This window comes from Anabrus simplex, chromosome 7 (genome assembly GCF_040414725.1).
Source record: "Anabrus simplex isolate iqAnaSimp1 chromosome 7, ASM4041472v1, whole genome shotgun sequence".
Lineage (NCBI taxonomy): Eukaryota > Metazoa > Arthropoda > Insecta > Orthoptera > Tettigoniidae > Anabrus > Anabrus simplex.
The window spans coordinates 142,258,070-142,271,894 of NC_090271.1; the positions used below are offsets into that span (position 1 = coordinate 142,258,070).

The 13,825-nt window shown below is 38.4% G+C and overlaps 1 protein-coding gene across 8 annotated transcripts in view; it reads left to right on the forward strand.

Moving 5' to 3' along the window:
* The window catches only part of gek (serine/threonine-protein kinase gek), a 736,940-nt gene that overhangs the window by 464,433 nt on the left and 258,682 nt on the right, over positions 1 to 13,825 (forward strand). Inside the window, exon 18 of one of the 8 annotated variants that reach the window (XM_067151355.2) lies at positions 277 to 383. The exons of the other annotated variants lie outside the window; for them this stretch is intronic. Coding sequence (XP_067007456.2) covers positions 277 to 383 — 107 coding nt within the window. The remainder of the gene's footprint in view (positions 1 to 276; positions 384 to 13,825) is intronic. 8 annotated transcript variants of the gene reach the window in all.

Genomic DNA, 13,825 nt, shown 5'->3' on the forward strand with positions numbered 1-13,825 from the left:
CCTATTTATTTCTCTCCTGAATGGATTTGTCTGTCTTTTCAGCCAGTGGGAAATTTATACATTGTACTTTCATTTCACTTCAACATGGCTTCATTATCTTATTTAGCGGAGAGATTTTTTCCTGATTCTATTTATTTTCACTCCCCAATATATTTCTTTTATGTGCTCTTTGTCTTCATTTATTAAATGGCAATACATATTTCTCACGTGTCACTCAACTGTTGCATACTGAGTTTCATATAAGTAATCTGCATAAATGTACATGGTTTTGTACAGGGAGCTACGAGATTTTCGTCAACGTTTTGATAGTCTTTCTCATGATGTGAAGCGCAAGGAGATGCAGATTAAGGAGCTACAGTCTCGTATAGAGTCGGGGGAAGGATGTAAGTCCCAAGTATTAATTATTCTCCATTATAAATAAAGCAGATAGTTGCCATTTTAGGGGTTGCCAGATATGTTTTTTGTGCTGTCTGATCAGTGATCCCTATTCACATTTGCATCATGGCCACAGGCAATTCCACATATGACCCAGGTCTTGCGTGAGGTTGAGCAGTACATCTCTAGCGACAGTCCAGCTACATTGTCATCATTAAAACTGTTAAAGTAGGTACACTATAAACACACTTCTAATCTGGCTTAGTCTGTTATAGCTTGCCTAGTCTGATGTTGCCTTTGCTATGCACAGTTGTTAATGTCTGGCAACCCTAATTTGGCTTCAAGTAGTCTGCTTATGGGCTTCTCTAATATTTCTTGTTGTACAGTGCAATTTAACATATTATTCTCACTTTTTGAAATTTAGAAATTTGTGGCTAAAAGCTATGTTTCTTTGTGTGTAGAACAAATCAACTCTTAACTGTAAGTATGGTGTGGCTTATTATAACCATTTGTAGAAACAATAGCATTTGAGCATTTATGGCCTTGATTAACACTGTTATCTACTCATTTTATATGACATCTTTCAGTTTCATTTTAGTTGTATGCTGTTAGCTAGTTTTACACAACTCTCTAAAATCATTGTAAACATTTTTAATATTAAGAATGAAGTTCCTACTAGGGAACAATAATTTCACTGACCAACAATATCATACCAATATTCGAGCATCTTAGACTTTTTCAATCTGAAATAACCAATGTTTCATCCCAGTGCAGCAGAAGGCTTATCAGTTGGAATGCCACTCCTCTCCAAGGTGCTGGCTAGCATAACATTGAGACATTACTGGCCTTCTTCTCACCAGGGGGATGACACGGTCGGACGGTAGCAGCAGACAGCTAAATTTGTATTGCTTCACTTTATTATTCTCTATTATTTATTTTACTCTGTATATGAACATGTATAGGGGTGAAGTCGCATGTTATGTTCAATAAATGTTCTAATGTTCTGATGTACTAATTGAGACATTACTGCAAACACCCTTTGAAACACATTGCAGTGCCAGTGCATTAAGGGAGATATGTTCCCCCTACTTGCAAATTGTTCCTGCATTGTAGCTTTCATATAAAAATATGTCAGCTTGCATTTGGGAGATAGTGGATTCTAACCCCGTCTTCAGGTTTGAAGATGATTTTCTGTGGTTTCCAATTGTTACACAAGGCAGTAGCTGAGGATGTACTTTAATTACGGCCACAGTCACTTCCTTTCAAGTCCTAACCCTTTCCTCTCCCATTGTCTCTATAAGACATGTCTGTATTGGTGCAGCATAAAGCAAACATAAACTTTTATCTAATTAGATCAAATCAAAAATTTTCCGAGTTGGGAATTCAATTTAATTTTACTGACTGGCAATATCATAGAAATATTTTTTGCAAGTTGAAGTACATATGTCCCCTAGTCCATCTCACCGCATTGTGCTTCAAAGGAGGCTTATAGTGGTATCTCATGGTGTCTTAGCCAGCAACTTTGAGGAGTCTGGCATTCCATCTGAAGAGTCCACTGCTACAATGGGGTGACATTCTGGTTATTTCATGGTGGAAAAGCCCAAAAAGTTTGAATATTTGTATCTTTAATAAAATTTGTAAGTTTTGTAGGAATTTGTAGGAATGCTATTACTCGATTCTTCAGTCACATGATAATCAGTCTATTTCTTAAATGATCCACTCTTGCTTTCTTTCTCTACAGCTACACTTTCATATTCTCCATTTTGAACAATTTACACTTGTTTCTAGCTTTTTGTTGATGAGCGATATTGTGTTTTTTCTGCCTCTGAGGATTGAATGCTGAGCTGATACATGTGATTACACTTCAGACACAAAAATCTGTAATAATGTTTTGTGATGTGAATTTCTGATGCAGGAAGCTACATGGTAAGAATATAGGATAGCACACAAAATTTAGAGGTAGATAATTATTTCAGAAGAGTTGTACCATCTATACAGTTCTTGGCAGCAGCTTGTGCTCTTGCCCATTCCATTCCTCCTGCATGTTTGAAACTCCTCCTCTTCTTTTTGTTGTTCTTCTTCTTGTACCATTACCTCATTGAATGTCAGCTGTCATCAGGGCAATCTGATTCTTGTTCTTAGGAACTTAGAAAAGAATAGGGGTACTGCATCCATATCATCCTTATAGATTCCATAGCTGAGTTTTTTCTTTCTTCCCCTGCTTCTCATTTCTTCAGCTTTATCTTGTAAGATAACCTGAAGGAGTCTATACTTGTCATTTCAAATGATGTGGCTAAAATACTCAAGTTTCTTCTTTTTGATGTGGTGCATGACCTGTAGCTCTTTGTTCAGATGTTGGAGTACTTCAGTGTTACGTATTCTATCAGCCCAAGATATTCTGACACTGCGCGAGCTGACCGTGCGGTTAGGGGCACGTAGCTGTGAGCTTGCATCTGGGAGGTAGTGGGTTCAAACCCCACTCACTTGTCTGCTGCCCTGAAAATGTTTTTCCATTGTTTCCCATTTTTACACCAGGCAAATGCTGGGGTTGTACCTTAATTAAGGCCATAGCCACAGCCACTCCCTTCCCACTCCTAGGCCTTTCCTACCTCATCGTTGCCATAACACCTATCTGTGTCATTGTGACGTAAAACAAATTGTAAAAAAAAAATATATATATATAATAATTCTGAGTTGGCATCACTAGCACCACATCTCCATGGATCAACCTTTTTTTAATGATATTCTCTGATAGGGTCTAAGTCTCAGCACCATAAACTAAGATAGAGAACACTCAAGATTGAAATAAACATATGCAGAGGAATTTGCTCATTTGCTTGGGTGTGTGTAAACATTTGCCACCATGCGAGACATTGGGATAGAAATGCGTAATTGAGCACATTGGTCAGGGCATTTTATTCTCCCTCGTGCTCCTAATCTTATCACTGACATTCTTGCAATACGGCTAACATTAGGAAAGACTACTAATTTCATTTTTCTCATAAACCACTTTAAATAAATTTTTAATATTTAAACAAAAACAAGTGAATTGTAATCAGAAAATTGTGTATTGAAATTTTACTTGTGATGATTTTTGTTGTAATTCTGTATTGCTACGAACCTACTATACTGGCCGTAGCAGGGGGAGACGTGATACTCCCACGTGGCGCGTCCCAGGTAGCGGATAGGGGGGTCCAGCAGACTTGAGGGAAATAAAATACCTCTCGTGGACCAAACACACTACCTCCTGCGAGTTGGGGACCCACATGTAGAATACACCCGGGTATCCCCTGCCTGTCGTCAGAGGCAACTAAAAGGGGCGACCAAGGGATGATCAAATTAGAACCATGAGACTACTTGTAATTAGTACCATCACTCAGCGAACACCATGGGTTCCATTTACTTGCGCGTAGTACCACTATGGTAGTTAAATAGGTTTGTGATTAGTAGCGACAGTGTGTGAATCAGGATGAGGGTCTTACAATACCTGTGATTTTACCCCTATATGAGCAACACCCCGTGATGAGCGACACCATGGTTCAGCCTTGCCTATGCTTAGTTCCCACTATGTGAGAAATGCCACGGGATAGTTCGGGTCCCTGTGGTTAGTCCACTTATGTGAGGAACACCGTAGATTTGGGTTGCCTTTATAGGTTTACGCTGCCTGTAAATAGCGCCACAATGTGCAAAACACCATAGGTCTGTGTTACATGTGCGCATTACACTACGTGTGAATAGTACCATAATGTGTGGAATACCGCAAGTCTACGCTACTTTTGATTAGTACCGCCAAATGACAAATAGCTTGGTTCTACTTTCCTAGCGATAAGTACCATTATGAGGGGCTGATGACCTGGATTTTGGACCCGTTTCGACTACAAGCATAATCGATTCAGCATCGTGCTATAGAAGCAGTTCCTTGGTCAGTAATACTATTGTTTTGTGCCAGCTTCTGTGCATGTGAGGCACTGTGGGTCGGTTCCACTGATCGTTTTAAATTCACATCCATCCATCCATCCACCCATCCATTCATTCTTCATCCGCACGCTTTGAATTCTAGTCAGTGGAGGATTTTGGACTTTTAATTTGTCATAACATTTTGTCTCATTTCTTACCATTAGGGGCCGATGACATCGATGTTAGGCCCTTTTAAACAGCAAGCAGCAGCATCATCATCATTCTCTATTGAAATTATCAGTAAGCAAAGTGGTTTTTTTTTTTTTCCTGGTGAGAAAAAAAAAATATCTGTGGGGAAAATCCAGAGAGCAAGGGATTCAATTTATTATTTATTCTGGCAAGATTAAAGCCAGATGACTTTTTCTTACTATTAAAATATTAAAGTAAGTAAGATTCCTGATAACTCCAGTAAAACTCCATTCACCTTGAAATAAACTCATAAAATGATGTTTAGTAAGCATTCCAATCTTCGGCAGTGCTTCAGTAATTGACATGTTCATTTTTTTCATGCATTATTAAGGGCAAATGGATTAAATTTTTTTCCCAGTGTGAAATATTAGTTCACTTACCAATAATAATGGTAATCATTTAAAAGTCAAGAAGGGTAGGTATTCTTGAAGTATCTTCAAAGTCAGGACATCACTTCTCTGTATATTTTAAATATTTTAATTTCAATTGCTTCCTTGAATTCAAGGCTGCCTCTCGACAAAGCTTACCATGGAAATACAAAACAAAGAGCATGTATACAAATGTGAGTCATCCAGAACAATATCAGCAATGGATACAAATGATGGAGAGTGAAAGCAGTAAAAAGGGGAATATTTATGACAGAATAAATGAACATTTGAATGTTATATAAAAGAATAAGTTAAGAAGCATACAAATGGTTTTTCAATATACACATGGAGTGCTTCAGGGCTATTTGTGAAATGTCTTTTATAATATTCACTGGAAGGCCTAGTTCTTTGCAGATTTTGGCAAAGAATTGTAGGATGACCCTTCTGGGTACAGTTAGTAAACCAACAACTTCTATTTTATCAGGGTGGTACTTTTGTTTGTAGTAATATATAGATTTTTTTTTCCCTCCTTGTCAACATTTTCAGACTGGTTGGTGTTTATCTCAAATCTGACAGTTGGGTCCAATGTGTGGGCCTTTCCACAAATTTCTTTATAAACTATCATATCAATTCTTCTTATGCTCCCTTGTGCTGAAAACCTATAATCTCATCCTGTATAATGTATCCTCTTCTTCTCTTTCGGCAATTAACCATCTTATTTTACGGTGCCTCAGATTTTGTAGCACTTCACCGTGAGCTCAGAAGGTGAGGACATGTGCAAGAGTTTCTGTCTCATCACACCCACAAAAATGGGTGTTGTCCTGACTTCTTCCAGGCACAGCTCATACTGATGATACATTACAGGCATTGCAACTCCTTCTCTTCATTCAGAAATGGAGAGGTATAAAAATCACTCCTTTCCCTTTATGCTGCAGGGCTCTCCAAGAATCCAGATAATAGCTCACGTCATATTAGCAGATACTGTGTATTTTAATTTCTTATTTGATCTATCAAAGGTTACATTTTAAAATAAGGTGATAAGAGAGGATTCCAAAGTTTATAAATTTTTGGTGTGCTACTGTGTTGACAGAAGATAAGATGAAGAGAACATTTTATTACAGTGGCTTTAGACAGCACATCTAGAGTATCCAGTAACCAGAGAACTATTGTTGTAGAACAAATTACAAAAGTAACAAAGTAGAAAATACATTCACCAATTGGTGCTCCATTCTTTTTAAGAATCCATTATGAACTAAGTGGTATTAAATGTGATCACTCGGAGAGCAATTGTATCAGCGAATCAAATTTATAATTGGTTCTCACAAATAGAAAAATAATATCTACAGCAAAAGTACATTATGAGCAGTGAAAATTACCCAAGGAGGATACTTAATCCAATTGAAATGTTTTCTTCACCATAACAGGCAGAAAGTTGTTGCTAAAAGAAATAATTAAACTGCAGTATACAAATACATGTTTTTTAATTAAGTACAGTATTGAAATAAGTGAAAAACAGAAATTTTTTAACAATTTTATATGAAAGCCTGTACATTACTCTACTTTTCAACATAATTCCCACAAATATTGAGGCACTTGTCATATCGTACAACGAGCTTTTGCATACCATCCTCATAGAAGTTGGCCGCCTGATTTGTCAGCCACTGCAACAGGGCCATCTTAACACCAACATTGTCTTCATGACGTTTGCCGGTCATATGTTTATTCAAATGCAGAAACGAGTGGTAATCACTAGGTGCAAGATCAGGACTGTATGGAGGGTGATCTACAGTGAAACCTCGATTCTCCGTTTTTGGAGGGACCATGAAAATAAAACGTACAACACGGGAAAACGGAAAATCCGGGAATGAATGAAAACCATCAACAATTTGGCTAAACATCACAAAAATTAAATATGTATAATTATAATCTTACAAAAACTCCTAAACCAAACCGAACTACAGCCCCAGTGGGACTTTGCCTGCCAAGCGACTGCTGCTCAGCCCGAAGGCCTGCAGATTACGAGGGGCGCATGGTCAGTGCGACGAATCCTCTCGGCAAATATTCCTGGCTCTGTAGATCGGGGTCGCCATCTCACCATTAGATAGCTCCACAATTAAAGGTATTCACGTAGGCTGAGTGGACCTGGAACCAGACTTATATCCAGGTAAAATTGCCTGGCCTGGTCGCAATCGAACCCGGGCCCTCTGGATGAGAGGCGGGCATGTTAGACCGCGAAACCGCATTAATTACCGGTACGCGAGTTCAAAATCTCGGTACTTTATATTCAATTTTACAGGGGAATCTTCGTCAGTTTCCCGTGAAAACTTCTTTCAGTTCAGCAACTTTGATTAGGCTAGCCAAACTTCGAAAAATCTAATAACGCCAAGCCAAACGACAATCGACCACAAGTAGTTTTTAATTCTCTCATCTAATAAAATAAAGCACATTAGATACACAAGCATCCAAAATGATGGCGAAATCCATTCATTTCTTAATCTTTCATTGTAATTTGGTCTCCGGTATACTGTTCGTAGTCAGTTTCTGGAAATCTCGTACCGCGCAAATTAGGCCTACATCGACTTTTAAAGGTTATGTTGAACTCGAAAACATGGTTTGGAATGTAAGTATCGATTCTTAAAAGTTCTCGAATGCATTATATTCAATTCTGCGCGTCACAAATCCAGTCAAATTGGAAAGATAAAAGAAATGTAAAAACTTCAGAATTTACGGTTATTCATGACCTTGAGGTCATCTGGAAAGCGCGCTCGCTGCACATGTCAGTACGAATTTGAAATGAATTGAATGAAATGATACCAACCATTTAAAATGTAACGTGCGCAAATAAAACGACTGCAGTTTTTGGTATTTTAACACGAAAACGTAACATTCCCAGTCTAACATCAGGACCTAAACAGTAATAGGCAATCCCAAGACCTCCCATGGCTTTCCTTTTTTTTTTTTTTTTTTTTTTAATGTAGGGTGCAACATCTGTTTTGGTCTCGCTAACATATCATGTACGATAATATCAAAAGGTACTGAATTTGTGTTAAGAAGGAGCAGTTTCGATTCCTGCGTGAAAGCCCAGTTACTCTGCAGTGCCCTGAGCAAAGTGCCGAAAACCTCTTCGGCAGTATGATAGAAAAAATGTAAAAATATAAACATTAACCCTGGACATAATATGGACGTTTTATAAGTGCGAACATATGACGAAACTCGTTCCGTCTTCAAGCAGAGCTGTCGAAATGCGCCGTGTCTCCTTGCAATTGTTGTGGGCACCCCACAGAACACCAATATAAAACCTGCACCCTCTGCTTTATGATTTTCCAAGATTCTCTAAACAATACCACCCGAATGCGATGCTAAGATGGTCTCTTATGCAAGTTCACCGCCGATCGCTTTTCTAGTACCGGTACAGTACTTGCTTTAATTATCGCAGTGACGGGGCGTTAACGCCAAGATCCATAAATATGCCATAGCCGTCCTTTCGTGAGGTACAGTTTATTAAAAAATGATTGATCGAGGATTTAGCATTGATGGGACTGGAATTTCTGGACGGTTGATCCGGGAAAGCGTTTCTTCGAGGAACGGATAATGCAGGACTTTTACAACGTGATTTAATTACGATGCTCGCGGGACCACGTAATTTGAACGCATATTCCGGGAAAACGTATTTTCCGGGAACGGATAATCGAGGTTCCACTGTAGTTGTTCCCAGTGAAATGATGTGATGAGGTTTTGTGTCAATGAGCCGCATGTGGGCGTGCATTGTCATGAAGCAAAATGACGCCCTTACTGAGTATGTCATGCCTTTTGTTCTAAATTCAGCGGCGCAATTTGTTTAAGGTCTCACAATACGTTGCTGAATTCATTGTCTCACCATGGGGCAAAAAGTCCACCAGTAACACCCCCTTTCTGTCCCAAAACACGGTACACATGATTTTCTGGGCTGACATTGTTTGCTTAAACTTCTCTTTCTTGGGTAAAGTTGAATGTCGCCATTCCATAGACTGCTGTTTTGATTCAGGTGTAACGTAGGCCACCCAGGTTTCATCCCCCGTTACAATTTGACTAAAAAATCATCACCTTCCTCGTGGTAATGCTCCAGGAAAATTAAGGCACTGCCCAAATGTTTGCTTTTGTGCTCCTCCCTGAACATTTTCGGTACCCAGCGTGAACACACAATTTCATAAAGAACACTTCGAGAAAGTTGAGGAAACATGTCAGATAACGACGTAATCGTAAAGCGTCTGTTTTCCCTCAATGCTTCACTAATGACTAAAGGTTGCTGCCCACTCCCTTCTTTATCATGCATATCTTTGCGGCCACCTCTAAATGCTCAAACCCATTTCCTAACCATTCCATCGCTCATAATGTTTGGTCCATAAACTGCACAGATCTCATGATGAATATCGATAGCTTTCAAACCTTTTGCACTCAGAAAACGAATAACAGACCAGACTTCAGTCGGCAGGACTCTCGATGGAACTCTCGATTGGCGAGGCCATTCCAAATGTTTGCCAACAAACGTACACAAGGGCGACTATTGCCGTAATTGCGTCTCAGCCTTGCCAATAGATGCAGGTACACAGCGCGCATACACGGAATGCCGACCGCAGCGCTGCACCGGCAGAATATCAAAACGGTACTTACTTTAAAAACATGCCTTGTTCAGTGGCAAAAAGGAAAGTCCAACAGTTTTTATGATGGATAAAGCAGCAGGCAATCTTCCATTTCGTATAGTTGTGTCAGCCATTCTTAACTGGTGTGATGGTAAATAGGAGTTTCGTGTAAGCTTCATTCAATCCTGAGCACTACATTAGTCATAAAACCCATCATCCCTGCCTTGACAGGTAAATGATATCTTATGAGAGATCAAATACTTGCAACACCCCCTTACAATGTTGGTGAATGACGTTCGGCTAGTAAATGTCATAGGGAAGTGCGCACACAAGACAAGTTAGAGGAAACAGATCCGAATTATCAGGTGAAAACACATCAAGCATATTAGGAAGCAAGGAAGAGTGCTGTAACCCACCCCAAAATAAAAATAAAAACAAGAGGGGGGGGATCCCAAGGAATTACGGAGGAAATCACCAAAAAAGACACCAAGAGTTTCAAAAAATTAAAAATAAAAATATAATTAATAAATAAAATTTACATTAAAACTAAATTTGAAAAGTTAATATACTCTGGAAAATAATAATTATGAAGAGAAACTTGCAAATAATAAAATAGTAGGGAGTATAATAAATTTTCATTAAATAAATACTTTAGATGTAAATAAACTTAGTTCTGAAGTAAATAATATCATTTTATCACACAAAATATCCTGGTGCACCAGCCTACCCTAAACACATTGTGTAATTTAAATTGAAAAATTGAAAAAGGAAAATGGGTTGGCTGGGTAAATAGAGGGTTATTTGACAGGACCCAGTGGAGGCTAGTTCCCCACAATACCCACATAAACGAAGGTCCAATGACATTTCACATTAAATTAAAACAGTACACAAATACCGACCATACTGTCCACACAGGCTCGCCCAGAATTAGAAATATCAGCCCAAAACAAAAAATACTTAAAATTTCAAAGCCATAGAAGGCTAGGGCAATCAATAAAACACCAGAAATGTATTAAAAATAGAACGAGCCAGTTCACTTAACATGACTGAATCAAACACACAAACTCCACTTAAGATGAAAACAATTCATTATTATATTCACGGAGCCACTCACAAGTTGCTGCTATCGCAGACGAGACAAATAGCAATAATAATAAATTACGTAACTGCCTAGCATGAAGGGTTAAGCAACCATAATAGGAAGATAAGAACCCGACTCAAATCTCTCACACTAGGGCTGTCCAAGAACCCTTGATTAAACCCAACATTTCAATAGCATTGTTGACATCGTCACGTTGAAATTAATGCGGGTTTACAAATAAATAGAACAAGGCTCTCATTAAACGCCCGCAATAGAAATGAAAATGAACCAGTCCAACCCAAAATCTATATATATCCCAAGAGAAATTAAAATTTACAAACTTACGATGATAATAATAATAATAAGAAGAAGAAGAAGAAGAAGAAATTTTTTGAAAAGGTAGATACCAGTCAGTGTAGTATTAACTCGAAACACGGTCAAGAGAAGTCTGAAACACACAAAAGGAAGCAGGAATAACAAGATGAAATACCCAACACAAATAAACACGAATATTAGCACAAAACATGGCCATGATAGCAATAAATTAAATATATTGCAATAGTAACTGCACACGCATCAAAGACAAAGTACAGAGAAACACTCTCAAATACACAGAAAAACAGAATTAATACAAGGGAAAATCAAATGTAAATCAAAGCAACGGAGAATTTCGATGGTTACCCAAGCATGACCATGGCCTTCACCATTGCACACAACACTCACTTGAAACAAGAACGCCACACCAGAAAATTTAGATACAATTCACATTCAAATTAAAATACAAATGAAATATATATAATACACACCAATAAAATAATATTAACACAAATAATTCATAAGGCATACTTACAGGAAGGGCATTCATGCCTAGACAACTCACTCGTGTTTCAAATTACACTACTGCACTTACCCGTAAGAAACTAAAATTATATACTACATATCTGAACTCAAACAAATATTTTAAAATAATAAAAAGATTAAAAGGACATAATTCCCCAGGTGGGGTAGTTCTAGGGCTTAGCCTATCCCCGAAGGTAGATTCATTGTATTAGCAGCGGCAACGCTCGCCATAGCTCCAGTCAGCGTCTGCTTTCAAACAGTCTCAACTGTAGACAGGCGCACTTCACTATCCGCCGCATGCGGCGACACAGTCTAGCCTCGGTACACGCTCTGGCGGGCACCGTCCAAACACACTCTGCAGATGCAATATACGCTCACAGATAGCGTAGGAGTTTGTTTAGCAGAGTCCACCGTACAAATATATACACCACAGATAAAAAACTTTCAGGATAATTTGGTGCCGTAATGTCCCAATAGCCCATACATACAATGAGTAGTTGACATGTAGACTGAATGTCCCGTGCACCCATGCACTAAAATTATCAGAGTCCACCAGATACGTAGTTTAGTCATACAGTTCGTCGAATAGTGTTGAATACCAATCTCATATGGTTATTGTAATATCACAGCTCGGTGTACAGGTACCAGGCCAATAATGCAGAGTTCCATAGCAAAATGCATAAATCACAAAAGATGAGCTGTGCTGAAAATGCACGCAATTTAAATAAATGTCACGTAGACAGTTCATTTTCCAATATATAGATATCTACATTATTAATGCTACATACTGTGGTATAAACATAGTCTTTAGCTTAAGAACTATGGTGAAGAAAATAACCCATTTGTATCATCAATACTTTCTGAATCATAAAAGCAGGTGATGTTTTTTGCCTTCTATGGACCATGCTTAGATTGTGCTTCTGCTTCTTGGCTTCCTGTCTCTTCTGCTCCCAGAACCTCTTCATATTTTGACTTGTAGCCTCCATCTGTCGGTCTGTCAAAGTTTGTTGTTGCCTCTCTGATTTCTGAAATTCCCTGTGTCTGTGAACTGTTTTCTGGAATTTGTTTCTGTGCAACATGCTTTCAGTGTTTAGACCTAGTTCAGTTAGATATTTGATAACTTCTTTCGTCCAGGTTATGATGCTCTTTCATTACCTGGTGTACTCCCATATCCTCTTAACCAATCTCTCGTTACTCATCCAATAAATGTGTCCAGCAAACTTCATTCATCTCTATTATATCATATATTACATGGGGAATCAAATAACTGTGTCAGTACAAAGGTGGGACAGTCAGTACAAAGGTGGGACACTCATAATGGTTCTGAGCTGAAGCAGATCTAAAATAGGGTAGTGTACTGTCACCCTATAGGGATGTAGGCAGAAAAAGTTCGCGCCAGATAGCGCTCGTGTACTACTGGGTAAGCGCAAGGCGATCGTCTTATGTTTCTCCCTGTCAGGTGCGAGTAATGTATAGAATGTGACAGAGTTTTCTGAGCTAAAGCCAATTGTATCTTCTCTAATTTTACTCGAAGACCATATTAATTAATTGTATAGGTATATCCCCTAGTATATTGCAGACGATTTTCAGAGTTTAAACCTTAAACAGCTGCAATATGAGCTACGGACCAGAAACGCTAAAACTAGCGGGAGGAAGGAAGAGTTAGTACAGCGGTAATCAGAAAATTCTAACACGCTTTATTATCCAAATAATGAATAGGAGTCAGCATGCCTTTGAGTACTGCGCATTGATAAATATATGTACATCCACAAGACTTAAATCATAAATAGATATTTAAACACGCACTTGCTCCCCTTGCTTATAAACTTCGATTCATGTATTTTTTTTTTAAGGTTGATGGCTTACATGAAACTGTAGATACAGTCTTTGTCCACCACCAAAAGCATGTGAATATTCTTGAGTTTCCCAGTGCTGGTTCCTTTGAATATTTGACCATCAGCCATAAGGTGAAGATCACTATCACAAATTTCCATATGCTGGATTATTTCATATCTAGAAAATCGGAAATAGATGGAGCACCTGTTTCCAACTACAAATCATTGTGTTTGTGTTATGCTGGATACAGACTTTTCAGTGAAAAGTTTGTTTTGTTTATAAAAGGTTAATTTTAGTCGGGTGAAATTCTAAAATGCAGTGCTGTGAAATCCGAGTACACAAAACATAAAACCTATAATGTGAAGCTTATTTTAGGAGTACCTGGTAACATTATAGGAGGGAATGTGAACGTTTTGCTGGAGCAGGCCCCAAGGCATGTTATAAGCACATTGCTGCTGTAAGCTACGCATTAGAGCACTTCTCTAAGACTGGTTATTCAGTGTTCAAAAGCATGCAGCCAAAATTTATAAACTTTTCAGCATCCGCCTACCAAACGGTTG